The sequence below is a fragment of the Aphelocoma coerulescens genome, chromosome 8, assembly GCF_041296385.1.
Source record: "Aphelocoma coerulescens isolate FSJ_1873_10779 chromosome 8, UR_Acoe_1.0, whole genome shotgun sequence".
NCBI lineage: Eukaryota > Metazoa > Chordata > Aves > Passeriformes > Corvidae > Aphelocoma > Aphelocoma coerulescens.
In genome coordinates this window covers 10,350,962-10,371,900 of record NC_091022.1, presented here as the reverse complement: position 1 = coordinate 10,371,900, position 20,939 = coordinate 10,350,962, and the positions used below count along the sequence as shown (strand labels likewise).

Below are 20,939 nucleotides of genomic sequence, written 5' to 3'. Positions count from 1 at the left end.
CGCTCCAGAGAACAAAACCCACGCAGAGGTGGTGTCCACCCTTCCCTGCACTAAACTTCCCAGACAGAATGAGCCAGGCTGATACAGCCAGAGTGGATCTGACCTCCTTCTCTCCACGTTTCACTTGCTGCACTTGAGAGGAGACGAGGGGAGAAGCCTGATCAACATGATTCACATGTCAAACATCCATAATAGTACAGCCAGCCTCCAGCTGATTAGTGCCCTAGAGAGTCCTGAATTGAGAGACCGGGGTGGTCTTTTCATGGCCTGTGTGAAAGAATTTCTTGGCAATGATTCTAGCAATGGACTTTATTCAGCACTGTTGGCTAGAAAACCTGTTGGAGTCTCTAGGCAATCTTATAACCCTTTCACTTCACAGCCTAATTTAAAACATTTGTGTGTATGTGGTGATTGGCAATAAAATACAGAAAAATCTTAGACTAGAGGAAGTATAGGCTTTGTGGGTTCTTCCTTAGGTACCACCCATCACTGACACATCTGGGATACAAAAAAGGAAGAATGACAGCATGGGTCATGTTTCAACAGTGTCATGCACCATGAACCCATGGCAAATTAGCTATAAAATTCCTAGAGAGACATTTACCTTAACAAAAATGTTGTGGCCAAAGTAAAGGCAGCTGTTTGGAAGAAGATGTGAATATATGTGCTACTAGATTTATAACTGGGTACTTAAAATGGTCAACTCTTAAGGAATATATTGGGAATAACTGAAATAACTCAGCCAGGTATTATAACTTGCATGCTATTTTTATGTAATTTTTTTTCTGTTTAGTTGGCATCTAACTGCTTAAGAGTTGATTCCCCATCTGCTTATTGTTTAAATAGTATTTGATTCAAGTATCTGTCATTTCTAGTTTCACTGTATCTCAGAAGGGAAGATTTTGAGCTGGAGAACAAGTATTTTAACATGAAAGCACCTCCTCCAACACCAAACCTTCTTGCACAGAGCTACTTCTTAATTTCCAACAATTCAAAACTATTTATTTGATAAACATACTGTTTTCCTGGAGAAATCTAAGCAGCTGCATTTGCCAATGCTGTACAGTCTCAACATAGGTGAGCAAATGCTTATCCTTTGATGCTGTCTTTAATTAAAGTCAGCTTTTTACCCTCTGTGGGATACTCTCTTAACTGGCAAGCAAATGTAGCATGAACAAGCATTGGTACAAAAGCGATTAATATAGTTAAATTTTGTCTGTACCGCTTGTACTTTGTACCAACTGCAGAAGACTTAATGCTGAAAGAACCATAATGACCCGAGATTTGAAGGACATTTTGTTTCCAGAGCATAATTATTGCAGCAATGCCAGGCATGGTAATGGATCACTTAGCACTGTATGATTTTTCTTTGAACTAAATCCTTCATGTATCATAAAACATCAAGAGAAAAAAAGTGTTACCTAGGCTTGTGCTAAGTCAAAACGCCAGCTGAGCTTGTACGGTTTTGCAATTAGCTGTAGATGCTTTGTAGACTGCCAAGAAACCACATTGTACTCAGCACAGAGTAAGTAATACCAGCAACAACTGAAGAAAAAAATCAGGTAGTTATCTTAGGAAAAAACCCCAACCCCCTCCCTAAGCCCCCAACAACACAGTAGAAACTATGCAGGACTCAGACCTGTCCCAGGCAGCACTTCCCTAGCTTGGTTATGCTTGCTGGAAAAATAGTTCTCATGAAGGCTGCATTTTCCTTATGTATTTCACTCATGAAAACTGATGGCACACTTGGTTTTATACTTTCTAAATGAGGGATTTGCTATGGAAACAGTAAGACTCAAGAAGCCAATTACCCACTAATGATGTTTTTATATGCTTGCTATTCAGATTAGAGTGAAATGTAAGGCTCAGCTTAAAGCGCCTTGCTCTAGAACTTTCTTTTTCCATGCAAAAGCATAACAGATAAACATAGAAAAGAGAAACTTATTTTTATAGTTTACATACAGTTTAATTATGACTCTACAGAAATAAAAGGTGGGCATGCACAAGGAACATCCTAAAAGAGCAGATGGCTCAGAGATAAGTAGATTTTTGTCTTCAGTGCAAGAAAACCATAGTAATCTTGATTGCTCTATTTTTATTGACACCATTGTTTCACTATAGAATAACTGAATAAAAGAACTGATACTACTTAAAATATTATTTGAAACAGTTTGCTATTGAATTATTTTGATTGTAATATACTATTAAAAATGAAAAAAAACCCAACAAAACCAAACCAAAACAAAAAAACCCCAAACCTAAAGCCAAAGCTAAATAATTGTAGACTTCAAGGAAAATGCAGGGCGGTCAGTACAGGTAGTACAGCAACACTCAGGAGGTAACAAATGCTTTAAAAACATTCAGTATTTACATTGCATTTTTATGGAAAAATGCAACCAACACCTTCGAGTCACACTTTGCTCAGTACCCATTTGCAGATCATAAATACAGAATGCATGTAGTGGAATAAAGTTTAATCCTGCATTAATCCTTCTTTAAGGCTGTCGGGAAAAACAAGCTCATTTTCGGTGTCACATTGTCACTGGCAATTGGTTATCCTGGGAGAGATGGAGCTGGAAGGAGCAGAAGGCAGTGCCTTCGATACACTGAGGAGCTGCAGCCCGAGCGGCTCCCCCGAGCCGAGGGGCACCCCTGGGGCTGCTCCTTTTGCCACCCGCGAAGTGAGGAAACTGGGAATTTCACAACGATTTACGTCAGCTGCTTCAAAACACTCAAGCAGGAAACAAATTCAAATTCGTGTTATTGAAAAGGACAACGGGAAGCACGAAACCCGGGAATTTCCAAGCCCTTATGTGCCCTACTTTGAAGCAGGAAACAGAGTCAGTGGGGTATCAGGGCGCAGAGCCGGTGACAGCTCGGCCCTCCCGAGTCCCTGGCGCCGTTTGGGCGACCTCTCCCGCTTCTTCCTCGCTATTTTTACCCTCCGGGCGGCGTTCTGAGGCCGGGCCCTGCCAGGGCGTAGCCCCCTCCCGGCCCCGGTCCCGCCCGCGCAGCCGCCGCGCCCCGCCCCGCTCGGAAGCGCCGCCGTGACCCCGCTGACGCGGGCGGCGGTCCCGGAAGCGGCGGGCGCGGGGCCGGAGCGGGGGCAGCGGCGTTGGGCGGCCGAGCGGCCCCGGGGAGCGCCCGGCTCCGCGCAGGTGCGAGGGACGGGGCTGCGCCGGGGGCAGCGGGGGGGAACGGGACGGGACGGGACGGGACGGGACGGGACGGGACGGGACGGGACGGGACGGGACGGGACGGGGCAGGGCAGGACGGGACAGGGGGGCGGGCGCGGCCATTTTAAGCACCGCGGGACCGCGGTGTCCTCGGTGCCCCCGCGCTCGGTGCCGCCGATCCCGCTCGTCCGGCCCTGCCCCGCCCTGCTCTGGGCGGGGGACAAAGGCAGCGTCCCCGGGTCCCCGGGCCGGGAGAAGCGCGGCCGCTCGGCGGGGACAGGCGCGGCGGGGCCGGGCCAGGCGGCCCCGGCAGGCACCCGGGCGGGTCTGGCCCGGCCCGAGCAGCAGCTGGGGTGGCTTTGCCCTGGTGGGGTGAAACGGAAAGAGAACGAGCTTCGGTGCTATAATAATAACAACAGTGCACGTCTGCCTGGAGTGGTGCACAGGCTAAATGCGGCCGGGAGCCGAGCGAAGCCAGCCCAGCCGCCGCCTTAGAGCTAATAATAGGCAGTGTCTGCTCGCTGGCTCGCAGCAGGTTATGCCGTGGTCTGAAACGCGAAGAGATTTTAATGATTTAGTAAAAGCCACAGTTCCGCAGATACATAAAACTAACAGTGACATATAGAAAGCATTATTAAAAGGTGAAGTAATGTTTAAGTGCTAAGAGTAATTTTTATCATAATTCTTTTGCAGAGTATGAATTTACTGTTGCATATTTTCTTAGGGTCCGGAGCAGAACCAAGTCTTCACAGGAATTCTTTGCTGATCACCTATGAAGCTCCTGATCCTGAAGTTGCACTTTTGCAATGAAGAAAAGGAGACGGCTCGCTGCAAGTCTAAATGAAAAGGTTCATCTTGGCCATGAGAAAGATACTTCAGAACAGATTCTTGTAGTGGACTGTGCACAACAAATTGTCTCCAAGTCTGCAGAAATAGCTCCTGCAGATCAGCTCGGATCTTCCCAAGATCTTTCACCATCACCGGAACAAAGAAAGCTCCTAAGCTCATTGCAATATAACAAAAATCTACTTAAATACTTAAATGACGATAGACAGAAACACCCGTCGTTTTGTGATTTACTCATAATTGTAGAAGGAAAAGAATTTAGTGCTCACAAAGTTGTTGTGGCTGTTGGGAGTAGTTATTTTCATGCGTGTTTGAGTAAAAATCCAAGCACCGATGTCGTCACATTAGATCATGTAACTCATTCTGTCTTTCAACATTTGCTTGAGTTTCTTTACACTTCTGAGTTTTTTGTGTATAAAAATGAAATTCCATTAGTGCTGGAAGCGGCAAAATTTTTAGATATCATAGATGCAGTGAAGTTACTAAATAACGAAAGCGTTTCCAATGTACAGACTGATGTGGTAACTGATGCCCCTACACCCGTAGAAACACTCAGTGAACTGACAGGTAAACTATTAAATAGTCATCAGTGCACTTTTTGTGGTCGAAGTTTCTGTTACAAGAAGTCCTTAGAAAATCATTTGGCTAAAGCCCACCGCCCCCTTTCCCTGGAAAGAAAGCATGGGTTAAAAATGGTTGAGAAGGCCAGCTTTTCCACCAGACGCTCCACAAGAAGCCGTAAATGTCCAGCTAAATTCGATACCAGTGACAATGAAAGTGGTGATGCCTCTGACAGCAATTTGGAAAAAGTCAGTTCTGACAAGGAGACATCTGAGAGAAGTGAATTTGAAGACAGTGAAAGTGAGTGCAATGCGGATGAAGACGGGCAGGAAGAGGAAATGTCCGGTGAAGATTCGGAATCTGAAGAACAAAGCGAAAAGGAGCAGAACGATGCTGAAGAAGGTTCTGAGGCAGTTGACTCAATGGGGAATATTCCTGAAGGTTTAGCTCCAGTCATCATTCAAAGCAGTAGCAAAAAACTACTGCAGTGTCCCAAGTGTGACAAAAAGTTTGATCGAATAGGTAAGAGTGAGTTAGGTTGATATTGTTCATGGTGGTGTTGTTTATGTAGGAAATAAACCAAGCTTTTTCTCTGTCCTGGAGGGTGAACATAAGAATTTCTGGATCATCTCACTGATCCAGTGTGCTGCTAATTTCTTGAAGTGTATTAAGTTATGTCTGTGGTGCTAAATAGTTCAATAAATTATCTGAGCAAATTATTTTAAAAATCTGCAAATACTACATTTATTTCTCTTTCATTGCTGTGGATTCTAGTTATTAGCGTGGTGTGTAAAAGCTCAGCTACTGTGCAGAAATAAGTGGCTTGTAAATTTTCGGGTTGAAACGGTACATTTTGGTTCTGCACACATTGGAAGCTCTGTTCTCTTTGCGCTTCCGTAACTTAGAATTCTAGTTCTCAAAAAATGCATGACAAGCATGCATTAAAACAAGTGATACATAAGTATTTCTTTATAAGCTTGTATTACAATGGACAATTGACTTATATGTAAATTTATGAGCTACAGAAGCTCATAAATTTAACAGTACCATACAGCAGGATGCATGTATGTTCTACAGAGAAAAAAGTAAATCTAGTACAAAGCAGAGAGGCTGCTATTGACTCGAGGTAGGTTTATCCACAGGGTAGGACAGAATTCTGTCCTTAGAAAAAAATTGGCAAACAGAAGAGGAAATACAAGTGATGTGAAAGAAATGAGCGAGTAGCATTTTTGTTTATGGTAGTGTGTTGGGTCCCAAATACAGATAATGTGCAAGGGTCTATATCTTTTGTTCAGTGTTTTGCTACTTGAAAGTACCTTAAGATTATCAGTTTGTTGTGAGGCTGTTCCCCATTCTGCAAAGGTACTTCATGATCAGTGTAGTGAAAGAATAGTACTGTAACTTGCAGTATTTAAGATCAGACTATGCTGTAGGGTTGAACAAGAGTGACTTGTAACCCTTGCACAGATTTACAGGAAGATGGAAGTGTTTGAAGGGACCTTGGATCAAACATACCAGGTGAGCACTGGGCAGTTTTCAGTGCTGTAAGCCAGCAGGAATCTTTAGATGGATGTGGAGGTTACTTAGAGCTTGACTACGTGTGAGAGACATTATAGAACAAACCCCAGACATGCCTATTACAGATGATTCCTGTTACAGTTCATGCTAACAGATTTCATTTTGTCGTCCAGGCAAATACGAGAGCCACACACGTGTCCACACGGGTGAGAAGCCTTTTGAATGTGATATTTGTCACCAGCGCTACTCAACCAAGTCCAACCTGACAGTCCACAGGAAGAAACACTCCAGTGACACTGACTTCCATAAGAAGGAACACAAATGTCCCTACTGCAATAAGCTGCATGCAAGCAAAAAGACCTTAGCAAAGCACGTCAAGAGGCAAGTATGAGCTTAATGTGTCTGGCATTTCTGAAGAAGTACTTTTTTCATTTCAGAAGTGAAGATAAACATATGTATAAATACAGCATATTTTGCATTATTTTTATAACTATTTTTTTCAAATAAGTGCCTTTTCAGAGGGCATGGGGATTAGCAGTATCACCTAACCTGCTGTAAGAAATAGCAGTAGTGCTTCTATGGGGGGTTGTGCCAAAAGTTTTTATTATAAATTTTAGAAACTTTCAGATGAGCTAGCGCAGTCAGTCAGAACACATCAGTCTTAATAATTAGCTGCACTGCTTTTAATGTGAAGGCAGAATAAAATACCTTCTTTAGTTGTAGATGTCAGTGTTTTACTGTTGATGATAATAGGTGTCTAAACCTATTCAGATGCTTTTAGATAAATAATTTATGACAGGTCTAATTGTAAGGTATTATTTTCATACTGCTTTTTTCCTTCTTTCTTTGTAAATATCCATAAGTTGAAACTGCCCTCTCTCTTATCAACTGTTGTATGAGGTTCTACAGGAATCCATAGTCAGCACTACTTTCCAGTTACTTGTGCAATTAGAAATTGTTTCAGTATCAGTGTTCTATTCTGCCAGTGTGGTGATCAAGTTCCATGACCTATAAAGCTTAGAAATAGATATTTAGTATTTGGATCATCTTCCTCTTAGAAAGCTATGACTACTTTCAGCTTCTGTCTTTCACCTAGGTTTCATCCAGAGAATGTACAAGAATTTCTTTCTATCAAGAAGACAAAAAGTGAAGGTTGGAAGTGTGATGTAAGTAATCCTTCAGTACATATGGTTTTTTCATATAGAGTTCACCTTCTGTCAACTTTAATGAAAATCTGGTGTGTGTTTCTGTGAAATCTCAGAAAGCGTTGTAAGTGATGGTTACACATTTCCTCTATATGCTGATTTAAGGACTGAACTTTGTCTATATGTACAGCCTCTGGTCAGATAAACAATACCAATTTGAATTCTAAAGTAGTTAGAGGCAGTATTTTTTGATGTGATCAGTTATTACTGTTATTCAAATACATCCATTTACAGATGATTAGACTTGAGTGTTATGAATACTTTAAAAACAGTATTTGCTCTCCTGTTAATTACACACATCAAGCACTGACTATAAAGTATCCTGTTTTAGGAAGGATCTCTCAATAGTGAGGAAAATACATGCTAAATATGAAACACTTTCTAATTTGGCTGCATATGCATGTCAGCAGAGTTGTAAATTTGTGCTAAATTTATCTCTAGTTGTAAAAGCATAGAATACTTTTTTTGATTTTCCCCAGGAGAGGTATATGTGTGAAACTACATCTGCTTTAAAAAGGAGCTTGTAGAGTTTCCATTCTCTATGTGTGTGCTTCCAAATAATGTTTCAAGGTTTCAGATGTGGGGTTTTGTTGTTGTTATGTTTTTTTTAAGGGAATTGGTTTCCTTTTTGGTTTTTAGGGCAGCTTTTTTGTTTGTGTAAACTGCTGTATGCTGCTGTATGTCTGCAATATTAGGGGCTGTAACATAATTACAAACCTTGCTTTATTTGGGAACTTTCACTTGTACACATACAGTAGGAAGTTGGGAGATATCAGGTGTAGGAATTTGTAGTGTTCATTGTGCAGCTATTGGGATCATGGTTTGAGGTTTTTACATGGTTCCACAAAGGGTGAAGTTCATCAACATCCAGGTGAAGTTATATTGTGTGAGCGTGTTACAGATTCTGTTTGTTACTAGATAAGAAACATTTTAATAGTGGCAATCAATTGTGCAACATTGTTGACATTTGTCCTGGGAAAGTGTGTTACCAGATGAGTGATTTAAGGAACTCCACTTCCTGGTTTGTGGGTTTATTTTTTAACTTGAAAATTATAAGTAGAAATTTTTAGAGAAGTGAGCTGCTTCTCTTGTACCAGCTCATGTGCATTGAAAATTGACTTGAATTAAAAGCAGGTAGAATTCCAACTTTTATACCAGTTGGAAATTGAACAGGACCCTTGGGTGCTGTGCTGGGACTTTCAGTTTGTATGGTGTGCTCGGAGAGCAAAGGTGCCACAGATGTAAGTTGCAGGATTCATTAAGGTTGTTGGTTTATGCTGTAATCCATTTGTGAACAGCAGGATTTGCTGACCATATTTTAATCCTTGAGGAATATGAGCGAATTAACACAAACAATAGATATTAATAGCAAGGAAAAGAAAGAGGGCTTTATAGTTTGTTCAAATATGGGATTTTCTTGCACATATATTTAACATTAATGAGTTTTTAAACCAATAAAGCTGCTGCTTTTGATTTCCTTATTCATGTGTGCTCTGAGAAGCTGATTGCATGAGTTAATATGTGGGAATTGTAGTGCTCAATGGAGCTGTCATAAACAACAGCAGAAGTCTCACAGGGAAATAAGTGAGCACTCTGTTGGTTTATGTTGAAGCATAGGACCCTGATGATAGATTGTAATACCTGGTTTAAGTGCCTAAATTTGAGCTGTGGATTCAGTTCTGTAATTGTATTGCATACATACTTTAGTCACTACTAATAATTCTTGAACATTTCCGTTTTGGTTAATGTGAAAGCAGTACTAAAAAGCACACATAATGTTAGGCTTGTGAAGGTCCTGTAGTTCTAAAATATATTTTGAGTTGTATTTCTTTGTTGGTATTGGCATTTTCTCTTGAATATCTGCTGTCATAGAATTTCCCAGAGGAAATAAAGGAACAGGTGTGACTCAGGTTCTACAGTAGCTTATGCTACAATAATTTTTACCACAGTCCAACTAAGCTGTTTCAGCATCCAAAACCAAGCCAAAGCTATTTGCTTTTTTTTATTAGGATATTTTCTGCTGAGTTACTGTGTTGAAACAGTCTAGGAAGAGAGTCTGGGAAGTGCTGGAGTCAGTAGAAAGAAGGATTGGGGAGGAACATGTAACTGCATGCAGGAATTGCTGGTAGTCAATCTAGGCTGCCATGGATCTGCATCCTAATCTATACAGTACAGTTGTCTATGGTTTATGTAGAGCACAGGTTGGTTGGGATGTTGACTGCAAGGCTTTACATAATGGCATAGAGTAGGCTTTTGAAGAATACATGTTCAATCTTACGTTGGTGCAGAGAGCAGATAAAATAAACTGTTAGGAGTTTATGAATAGGAAAAGAATCTGGTTATACCTGATGTATTTTTGACAAAATGTGTTATCATTTCAGATTTGTAAGAAATCTTTCACTCGAAGACCTCACTTAGAAGAGCATATGATCCTTCACTCTCAGGATAAACCCTTCAAATGTACCTACTGTGAAGAGCATTTTAAATCCCGGTTTGCAAGACTGAAACATCAAGAAAAATTCCATCTCGGTATAGAAACCTCCTTCTGACATGTAAACACTAGATTTAAAGTAAAACCTCCCCACCATTTTATGTCCTGGTCAGTCTGTTTCCACCTCACCTCTTTTTGCAGTTCTCTCTTCCACTTTTGGGGGAGAGTTCTTTGAGGGTTTTTTTGTTGGTTGGGTTTTTACTTTTGTGTTCAGCTGCCTTTTTGAGGCATTCTGTTGTACCCAAAAAAGTCGGAATTTTGAGGGGGAAGAAGAATTAAGGTTAGTTTAATTTGAAAACTTTTTTGCATGAAATTGATTCTCAGCTATGGAGTCAGATTCTTCCTGAAGATTTCAAAAGACCTTTTCCTTTCCTCCTGAAGTATTCTGCAGACTTTTTTATACAACTGATTGTTTCTGCTGGGTAGGAACTAGATGGGTGATAGGAATTTATTATTTCAAGTGGTATAATTTGGCTTAATTGATTTTGACTATGAATTCTAAATTTTTGCTTTACGGTCATGAAATTTGCCAAAATACCAGGTCTTAGAAGTAATTTAGCAGAAAGCTCACGAAATCTAACTAAAGTGTGCTGACTGTACTAAACATGAATAATCTGTTGGACAAAACTTTTGCTTTCTAATTGATGAGGGTTTTCAAAAGTAACCAGTCTGGGCTTGTAGTTTAGTTTAGCTGACAGTCAGTCCTGCTCTGTGTGTCTGTCTGCTTGTAGGGCCTTTTCCTTGTGATATTTGTGGCCGCCAGTTTAATGACACGGGGAATCTGAAACGCCACATAGAATGTACTCATGGGGGAAAGAGGAAATGGACGTGTTTCATCTGTGGAAAATCCGTCAGGGAACGGTAAGGACTTGGCTGACTACTTCAACTTCAGCAGAACACAGAAATCTGTAGCATACTTTGATTGCTGTTGAGTATGCTTTGTGTTTTAAACATAAATGAGGCCATTTCAGAGCATTAGTGTATTAAAAGATAGTGCCGGAGCCACAGGTAGCATATGGTTTTCTGATCACCTCTAAAATTAAGGGTGACAACTGTAGGTAATTAGTTATGAAGTGCAAATATATTAGGAAAGTCTTACCTCTCATTCACTTCCCTTACAGTTTCTCTATTGTGCAAAAACATCTTGCAATTTTTTGGGAAAGATGTTTTCTTTAATGTATGTTTTCCAAATTTGTGTTGGGACGGTGTTTCATTTCTTTCCTGCTACTGTTTCTAGTCCCAGTTGGTTCAGTAAATAGGTTGCCAGACTGTCTTTGAATGCATGTATAGGTGTGTATATCTGAATTTATACTGCCATTTGGATATATTGTGATCCATCATAGTAAAAGAAATTGAGAAAATTATAGTATGCTTCACTTTAAAGTGGCAGGAACATTGCTTAAAATTACATTTTACTGCCTTTGTTAAACAGAACAACTTTGAAAGAACATCTGAGAATTCACAGTGGAGAGAAGCCTCATCTTTGCAGTATTTGTGGGCAGAGTTTTCGTCATGGAAGCTCTTACAGGTACAGATTTTTATTAAACAAGCTGCCAAACTGTTTTTCTTATTTGGTGATATATTTGTGTTCATGTAATTGACATAATTCTTTATAATGTAGGTGTTTGATGTAGTCCACCTCTGAGAGCATTAGTACATGTTCTAAACATCTTTCAATATTTAAAATATTTTAATAATCTGTGAGAATTCATTTAATTTTTAATACATTAATGGCTTAAACACAAACAAAACCCTCTACAAATCTTTTCTCAGAGCTGGGTTTTTTGCACATCTAAAACTTCTGTGTTTTTGTTCCTCAACGAGAAAATAAGCAGAGGACTGAAATATCCCCCTAAATTAATGCCACATAAGAGAGTTTAGCTCGGTTCTCTCTTGCTTTCTAAGAACAATTTAGGTGCACCTCAGCTGAAAGTTACTTCCTGGTACTTATGTGAAGCATTAAAGACTGCATTTTCTGCTGTTTTCTGACGAATTGGCAGTACAGATTATGTTAACAAAATTGCATTTTATGGTTATGTTTATGACTAAATATGCAGACTTCATCTAAGAGTGCATCATGATGACAAAAGATATGAATGTGAAGAATGTGGGAAGACATTTATTCGACATGACCATCTGACAAAACACAAAAAAATACATTCAGGTAGGTATCTTCTTTGGAAATTTGCTTCAGAATTACTATTTTGAAATAACACCAAATAAAAAGTTCCTTATGGATTTTTTTTTTTTCAGTACATGCAATGTTTTAGGCCTGAGAAAAGTTCCTGCCACTCTTTTTAAGGTTTACTAAAATAGGGTTAATTGTACATGTTTTAAAAGTTTAAAAGCCAAATGTTTCCTCCATGATACCATAGAAAGCCGAGGGACAGTCAAAAACATGTAACAGTGAATTGCTTTAAAAATCATAAATACATAAAGCAAAAGTGAAAAAGGAGGATTTTTTAATGAGTTCAGATTTCTTTTTTTTAATAGCAGTTGTGTGAAACGCTATTGCCACAATGCAGAAGAAGCTGTCAAAGTTTGTACACTGATCACTTTAATTTAAGAACATCAGAGAGGTGTTTCTGAAGTCTCTCTTATGGGAAAGAGGGAAGGAAGGCTGAAGGAATCAGCCCTATGAACAGATGGGCATGATCAGGAGGGAGAAAAATAATCTGTTGCACTGAGAGCAGAATGGTTCTCAAATGTATAGGAAGAGCAAAGATTCACTGGTGACTTTTTTACAACAGGATCCAGAGGAAATACGGCCTTCTAGGAGACAAAATACTTTCTAGGCAGCATGAAGATAGGAAAGTGATCAGAGTCTAAACTTCCTGAGTCTTTATTTGAAAGACAGCTTCTTTCCTGGTGTTTGAAGTCATAATATCTGCTATGAAATAAAGAAATCTTTGAAAACTCCAAGTACCAAAAAAAAAAAAAAAAAAGAAAAAAAAATCCTCTTTTCTGCTCTATTTGCTTTTCCCCCCTCTAGAAAGTTACATTCTTTGACTGTCCACACCCCTACTTACATGAGAAGAAATATTCTGCCACTTTGTGGAAGATCTCAAGATGACTAAAAAGCATCAAGATACTTTTAAACAGCAGCATAAAAGAAAAAGGTAACTATGTACATCAGGATAATTAAAAAGAGAAATACTGTGGTGTAATTTTAAGTTTGACAAATAAGTAGCTGAAAATAATTGGTATGTTTCAATGAGCTTCTCTTTTAAAACAGCTGAATTATTGAAGGTATCACTTTTCAGGTCATAATGAAGAGAGTGCATTCCCAGTCGTTCATTTGTACCTCCCATGCAGTGAGCGTTTGGGGAAGTGTCTCTTGACTTGAACACAAATTTCTTTATAGGAATGATATGGAATAGTCCTACATAAAAAGTGGTAAAATCCTTACTCTGATAGAACCATCATGCTTGCTGAATTTTCTTCTTTGGTAAGAGAGAATCCTTCTCCAAGTGAGGTGTGGAAGAGCTTGATGGGCTGAACTTTGGGAACATGATATAGTCATAGACATATAATAAACTCTAAAAGATTTAACCAAAATGTATTGAATTTTGCCCTTGTAGGTGAAAAAGCACATCAGTGTGAGGAATGTGGAAAATGTTTTGGCCGTCGAGATCACCTTACTGTTCATTATAAAAGTGTTCATCTAGGGGAGAAAGTTTGGCAGAAGTAAGTATGGGATTTTTACAGCTGCGTAAGTATTTCTGTGCTGTAACTGATGCTGGGACTTGCATGTGTGAGCAGAATTCTGCTAAACTGTGTTTGTTATGCCTGTACCTCAGTCTTGATAGAGATATCATTATTACAGTTTGAAGGGGATGTCAGAAAATTGCCTTCACAATTTAAGCAAGATATTTCCTTTGTAGCATAATTAAGTAAATAAAGCATTAAAAAGGATCAGATTTTAATCTGTCAATTTTATCTGTCTCAGTGTTTTCTTAGTTGATGGTTTGCTGTAATATTCTCATTGCAGACTAGTTAAAACTGAATTTATACTCATCATGTAAGCACTGTGAGAATTACCTCACACTTAAGGTATTTTAGAAGCTGGCAGCAGATTAGTGGCTCTGAAAGTAGGTAAAAACTTTGAAAACCCTTTATGTCTCTAACTTGAAAATGCAATAGGGTTTTAAAATTCTTGAGCTCTAAAAATAAACCTCTCAGATATTTGAAACAGCCCTAGCTGTTTTTCAGATGATGTGTTTTAGCTGTTAGTACCCATTAGTGTTGTGTAGAATCCATTAAAGACGTGCCTGATTTAAAAGTACAGTGCATTGCTTTTTCTGGTTTTTTCCTTTGGTAGGCAGTAGCCTACCTAGAAATTCTGCCATTCCTAGAATCTTATTTGTGGCCTGATTCTGTCAAAGTAAAAGCTCCTTGTGGATGTTGGGCAAAAAAATGTTACTTATGGAGATTTTTGGGGTTAAAAAAGAAGTTTTGGTGGATTTGTTCTTTGAATACTTAAATGTCATCCTGGCAGAGAATAAAATTGAATATTGAAAAGAATCTGCTTGACCTTATTGGTATGTAGATGCTGGGAAATAGGAACATAAGTGAGGACATTTGGAAAGTTTGATATTTAGCTATTTTGCAGTTAAAGATTGCAGAAAGGACTGTGCACATAGCTTTACTGTTAGTTGGTTACAAAAAAATAACATGAAATGTATTTTTCTCTTTAAAGATATAAAGCAACATTTCACCAGTGTGAAGTCTGTAAGAAAGTTTTTAAAGGGAAATCAAGTTTGGAAATGCATTTTAGGACACATTCAGGTAACAATAAAATAATCCCCAACTAAACCACAAAACACGTAGGAATGTATTTTTATGCATCAATATTGATTCAATTATTTAATTCATTATGGCTGTTGAGCATGCAGAACAAGAGTAGGAGAAAGCAGCAAGATTTTATTCATTCTCATATGCTGGCCATTCCTGAATACAGTTCTCCCTCTGTTTAGCTGGAATAGTGATAATCTCAGCTCAGGTTTGTGGGACACTCTCTACACCTCCTCTTTAGTTCACTGGTGTGTGTTCTTGACAAATGTACCCAGACCTTCTAAATGTTTCTGTGCTCCAGAGATTACTGCATTTCAAGTGGTAATCTAAACAAAGATTGAACTCCCTTTGGAAAGGGTTATGTCCTTTCTGTTTGACTTTGTTTTTCCTGCCTTGTATTTAGGAAAACCATTGTCCTTTTGAAATGGATAGAAGTACAAACTGAACTCATTTAATCCCAGTATCATAGCAGTTGAAAGACTGTTTTTTTAAATTTATTTTGTATTCTAACGTAAGTCCAAAGTATTGTATGAGAGAATTGTATGTAAGGAGAAGAGCATGCCAATATAACTTCTAGACAAACTTCTGATGACTCGCTTGATTCCAGAATTGATGCTAAACTTACACTGTTTTTCAGTAAAATTGTTTTATAGTAGGTCTTGATGCCATAGACCATGGAAGGTATTTGCATATTTATGTATGATCTGGTGTTACTCAGAAGAGCTAATTGTTACTTCTCTGTCTTTACAGGTGAGAAGCCCTACAAATGTCAGATCTGTAATCAGTCTTTCAGAATTAAGAAGACATTAACAAAGCACATGGTTATTCATTCAGATGCTCGACCTTTTAATTGCCAGCACTGCAATGCAACATTTAAACGAAAAGACAAGCTGAAGTATCACATTGATCATGTGCATGGATCTAAGGCTGCAGAAGAGGCACTGGAATCTTCTCCAGAGGAAAAGCTAGTCTCCTTACCAGTGCAGTACACCTCTGATGACAAAGTTTACCAGACTGAGGCTAAACAGTATGTGGAACAGTCCAAAGCATATCAATCAGAAGCCAAAACTTTGCTGCAGAATGTATCCCCAGAAGTGTGTGTGCCTGTGACTCTGGTGCCCGTTCCCATGCCAGACCCCCAAGCAGAGCTGGTGCAGCACAGTGCTCAGTCCCACGGCATCCTTCCCCCGCAGCCGGAGCAGCCGGATTATCAGCGAGCGACGGAGCTCTCCTTCCTTGAGAAATACACCCTGACTCCACAGCCTGCAAATATCGTTCACCCTGTAAGGCCTGAGCAAATGTTGGATCCTAGAGACCAGTCATATCTTGGAACTTTACTGGGGCTAGATACAACTTCGACTGTACAGAATATTTCAAACAATGAACATTCATGATCAGACCATAACATTCCACCTAATTTACTAAGCCATCGGCCACCAGAAGGCTGATTTGGCAACTGAGATTTATATTTTATATTTTATTTGGACTCATTAAGTCTTCGGCATAGTTTTGGGAAAACAATTTGTTTACATAATGTTTGAACATTTAGGCACATTTTGATGCATACTGAGAGAGTGTTTCTTGTGATTTTAAGAGTTTTTAAAAATCTTATAGATGATCTTTTAAAAATAATGCTCTGAAATATCTTTTAAGGATAGTGGCTGAAAATGTAATTACATATCTGGCTATTTGCCTTTCTGCATCTCACTTTGAGTTAATATTTTAAGTGGAATAGAAAGCATTCTAAAAGAATAAGGACTATTTAAAATTCATGAAAGATTTGTAAGGGTAGGCGGGGCTATGAAACACAAACTTTGAATTATGTTTCACACAGAAATTAATATATAATTTCCTTGAGCCTGAGGCATTTTTGGAGGGTTTTAAAGGTGGCTAGACTGGAGCCTAGCCAGTGCACACAGGCACTAGGTTCTTCTAAAAAGTGATTTATGATACTTTATGAAGACACTAAACAAGGTGTTTGATGATCCCCCCTGAGTACAATTAGGCTGCCTAAATTTGCCCTCAGTTCTTCTTTGATCTCTAATATTGAATAATGCGGGAAGATTTAGACAATGGTATTGTCTAATTTTCTACTTATAGAACTTAGTTCTATATAATTTTAAGATGCATTTTTTCTTGCCTTTTCAGTCTTCTTTGTCTTCTGAAGTGTAGCCCACACTCTAACTTTGAAAGAAATGGGAGCATTTGCCACGTCATTTTAATCCATGAACAGTCACAAAGGCTTGGCATGGTTTATCCTTGCTAGAGCAGAAGTGATGTCAGGGTCCCACATTAATGTGCCCATTTTCAGGTTATCTGTGATAGAGGAGAAGTTTAAAGACTGTTCCAGAACAGTACTTAATTTCTATTTAAAAAAAAAAAAAAATCAGTAATTATAAATCTCTTGTGAGTTGCTAATTAAATTGTTTTGTTTCTCACTTTCTTGTACTGTGTTTATAAACCAAAGTTAAACTCTTGAGAGTATTTTATGTCTAATTATTTTTAGCTCTTTCTTTACTAGACATAAAAACCCATTTGGAACTACAAGTCTGGTGTCACCATGAAATCTAGTATAGTTTAGCCTCATCAAACTTTCTCTTTTAAGTCTACTTTAAAAATAATTATTCTGTGTTTTTTTTGGTGAATATGATGCCAAAGAAAGTATCTGCAGTAATTTTATAATCTTCATAATTCCTCACAAGAATTATGTAGTAAGATTCCCATCTTACTAAGATGAGAATTAAGATTCAGATTTTCCCCCAGTTTTCCCTATTCTTAAATTATTATCTCAAAGAAATCTTTAAAATGGGAAACTGGATTTATGTGTATTGTTGTAACTGTTAAATTTATTCAATGACCTGAGCACAGGGGAGTTGTGGTGACAAGCTCTCTTACATCACAGTTCTACAAACTCTCAAGTGACACAGATCATTTTAGATTGTATTCAGATACTTTGGTGTTAGATTCTGTTAATCATCTACTTCAGTGTTGAGCAGTGTGCAGGAGAGAGGCCAGAACTGCATGAATGTTCATATTTTGAAGCTTGTACCCTAATGGATTCTTAACCTAAACACACCAAAGATTTCTGTTAGCTGTTAAATAGTGGCAGAGTTATAGAATTTTAATTGTTACCAATATTTAAATAGGACTTAGCCAAAGAAGCACAATAGAAGTCCTAAACTTTAAAAGTTCAGTTTCTAAAACAGGACTACATATGTTTAACTGTTCTATGTTTGTATCTCTAAAGTAAAATTTAGAGCTGTGCTCTGGGAATGTTCAGACTGACATGCTGTAAATAGATCTGGGAAGAAGCTGAAGACTAGCAAATACACAGCAATAACAAGGCCATTGAATGCCACCTTCTGAAAGGACACTATCAAGTACTACCCTTCCTGCTTTCTAACTCCACCTTCATCTCCTTTCAAAATAAAACTGTTTCTGTCACCTTTACACTCCATGGCTTGAAAATGGCTGGTTTATGTGTAGTTATCAAGTCTACATGTGTGTATCATATTCATACTATTCATGTACACACGAAACATGATTTCTACTGCATTTGTAATTGTATTGTTGAAAGTAACCCAACATCAGTGGTGTCAGTGCAGTGCTCAGACTAAAAGCCTAATTCTTTGTTATTTCTTGTCTTTTCTGACCTACAGTAGAAATAAGTATTGTAGGATTTTGACAAAACAGTGGCTTCAAAGTGGTTGGTAAATAATTATTTCTTTTAAAGTCCAGTCTGTTTGGAAGGCACTCTAGGAAAACACTGAAATGGAATTTGGAGTATATTTACTTGATAATGTCCTTTTAAAAATTCTTTCATAATCGTGCCTTTTATATATATTCTAAAGAATGGCTTTTTTTCTAGTTCAGTTGTTTATTCAGAAAACATTAAGGTCAAAAACTTTCAAAGGGCTCCATGTTCGTGCATGCCCAACAAGAAATGGACTATAAAAGGACTCATTTTTCAGAAAAACGAGCTCTCTCTTTGCTGTTTGGGTGACCAGAATTACTAGTCATTCCTGGAAAAGATGACCTACTAGTTCTTTGGTGTTCTTTTGTTTGCAGATAACTCTACTAGTTAGTGTTTTTACCTGCTGGTCAGGCTGGATCATTGCCAGTTGACAGTTAAAGACAATAGGAAAGCTTATGTGCTAGATACATAGTTTTTATTTTTATTTAATATCATGAGCTATAATTCTTATGGCTTTACATCTATTTAAAATCCATATATGAGCAAAGTAAATTTTCATGGACTGGGACTTCGTTTGGTAGGTGAAAGTATCTGGTTTCTGTGTGATAGAGGATAGTTCCTGTGAGGAAGATTGGGGTTAAAGGGCAAAGGTCTGCGCCTCGCAGCTCATGGGTTGAAACTCCTTAGTGTCTGCTCCCTCCATTTTAATGTGCTCATCAGAGAGTGCTTGTGCTGTTAATGGGGAGGGGGCATTTACTATAAATGTTTTATCTGGCAGTCCCTGGATCAGTTGAGCATTTATTGCCAAAGAAGGAAGAAGCAGGTGTCTTAAAAAGATCTCTAAAGAGGGTTTAGTGGCACATTGCAAAAAGTTGGTCTTTTCCACATGCTGACCTTTGGGAAGAAGAGTGGAGTCCGTGCTGGTACTCACTCCAAACTGCTGCGTGGTTCTGAGAACTTATTGCACTCGTTCTGTTTAAACATTAAATTCTGTATTTTTTTGCTATACAAATTTCTGGTTGTAGACTGGGCTACTGCCTATAATTCTTTTAGTGGATTTTATGTTCACTTTATTTATTTATATTGGAATTTCCTCTTTGAGCACTGACACTTTTCTTACAGAGGTGTATCCCTCATGGGTTCTTTTCATGCTGAACATCAGTCATTGTAATGGCGAAGATATTTTTTTGTAAGACTGTGGTTTCCTTAATAATATAGCACTACTATAGTCTGGATTATATTTCTAAAGTTGTTTCTAAAGATGGGTCATGCCAGACCACACTGACAAAAGATGTATTTGGTGTTATCAAAGAGCTGAGCTTATTTCCCTGTAACGAATGTGAAAGAGCCTCCAGAACTGAAGAGGAGTTGCCTCGCAATGTGCTCGATCGAACGTGAAATGTGTTACGGACTGCTAAGGAATAAATGACCCTCAAGTTTTTAAATTTAAAATAACTTCTGTGTAGGAGTTCATGAATGTAGAATTATGAATGAATTCTGTTGTAGATGAATAGGGGTTTTTTTCCCTGATAACAATAAAAAAGGTGTGAAATTTTTCTGTATGGAACACACAAGCATACCTGATCCAGACTGTGTGTTCCCAATATGCCTGAGGCTAAAGGGAAGCAGAGTGCATTTATCTGTAGGTCCTTGTGACTCTTGCCATGTGGGATCCTGCTCTACAACACAGTCTCACAACAGTTTGGTTATTTCATCGTGTGCATCAAAGAATGTCACTGGCAGAATGTAATGCAGGGCAGTCACTTTGCTTAAGCCCATAAGGGTCTTTTTCATGGTTCATAAGAAATGTTTTGGTTTAAAAGGTTTTGATGGATTAAAGGTAAAACCAAAATTTTTTGAATCCCCCATAACCATCTTGATCATGTTTAAATGTTGGTCCTTTTATATGAAAGAATAAGGGGAAAAGAACTCAATATTTTGTCACTGATCTATTGAGATAATGTGTTTTAAATGTGATCTGTACAGGTTGATATTTTAGATGGAAGTCTTTAAAGTTGTCTTTTTAGGGGAAATCCTTTGCTGTAAGGAAAAGTTAGGAAGTGTACTGTAAATGTAGAAGTACTCAGTCCTATGTGTAATTTTGTTTGCTATGGAAAAGTAAAGTTCTTTTGTCTTAACATTGTGTGCTTCACAGGATTTCTTGCAGGGGTCATTGTGCTAAGCTTTGATTTCTGCCCCCGTTTATTTTTAAACAGCATAGAAACACAGTACGCTGTGTGTTTTTCAGTTTTAAAGCTCATGAAAGAGAAACAGATGAGACCGATGTTTTCATCGAGTTTGTGCGTCTCATTCTACTTTTAATTTTAAAATATTTTGTAAATTAAATTTATTTACAGAAACCCCCCATGTTGGTTTTGCTTGCTTCGTGGGTTTACTTTGCAGCGCGGGGCGGAGAGCTGTTTGTCACGGCGGCTGCTGCCCGCCGTTGTTGGGTCACTCCGTTTCGAACCCCTCAGAGCCCTCACGCGCAGCGCTCGCGCCCCCGCCGGCTCGGGCCGTTTAAATGAAGCGCCGGGCGCTGATTGGTGGGGGGGTGAGGGGGCGGGTTGGAACGGGCGCGAGCCACGCGGTGATTGGCTGATGAGCGAGGGGGCGGGGTTAGCGGGCGCGGCCCGCGCGGGGATTGGCGGAAT

General features: G+C 38.9%; 1 protein-coding gene across 3 annotated transcripts; it reads left to right on the top strand.

The window, feature by feature from the left end:
- The first annotated feature begins 3,060 nt into the window (after positions 1-3,060).
- Positions 3,061-20,423, top strand: ZBTB41 (zinc finger and BTB domain containing 41). Of its 3 annotated transcripts, none has more exons than XM_069022559.1 (11): positions 3,061-3,158; positions 3,901-5,105; positions 6,275-6,482; positions 7,198-7,267; positions 9,688-9,835; positions 10,529-10,658; positions 11,230-11,325; positions 11,855-11,961; positions 13,379-13,484; positions 14,497-14,585; positions 15,342-20,423. In XM_069022559.1, exons 2-11 carry the CDS (start codon positions 3,983-3,985, stop codon positions 15,983-15,985), a joined length of 2,721 nt encoding a protein of 906 aa, XP_068878660.1. In that variant the 5' UTR covers positions 3,061-3,158; positions 3,901-3,982; the 3' UTR covers positions 15,986-20,423. The 3 variants fall into 3 exon arrangements, with proteins under 3 accessions (XP_068878660.1, XP_068878659.1, XP_068878661.1); XM_069022558.1 differs by having other exon boundaries at positions 3,870-5,105; XM_069022560.1 differs by lacking the exon at positions 3,061-3,158 and adding an exon at positions 3,550-3,817.
- The last annotated feature ends 516 nt before the right edge of the window (positions 20,424-20,939 follow it).

Excerpts from the sequence above, each read along its gene's own strand:
- ZBTB41 (XM_069022559.1), top strand. The coding sequence starts at position 3,983 with ATGAAGAAAAGGAGACGGCTCGCTGCAAGTCTAAATGAAAAGGTTCAT. Across the intron at positions 5,106-6,274 it reads CAAAAAGTTTGATCGAATAG|GCAAATACGAGAGCCACACA; the intron begins GTAAGAGTGAGT and ends TTTGTCGTCCAG. Across the intron at positions 11,962-13,378 it reads ACACAAAAAAATACATTCAG|GTGAAAAAGCACATCAGTGT; the intron begins GTAGGTATCTTC and ends TTGCCCTTGTAG.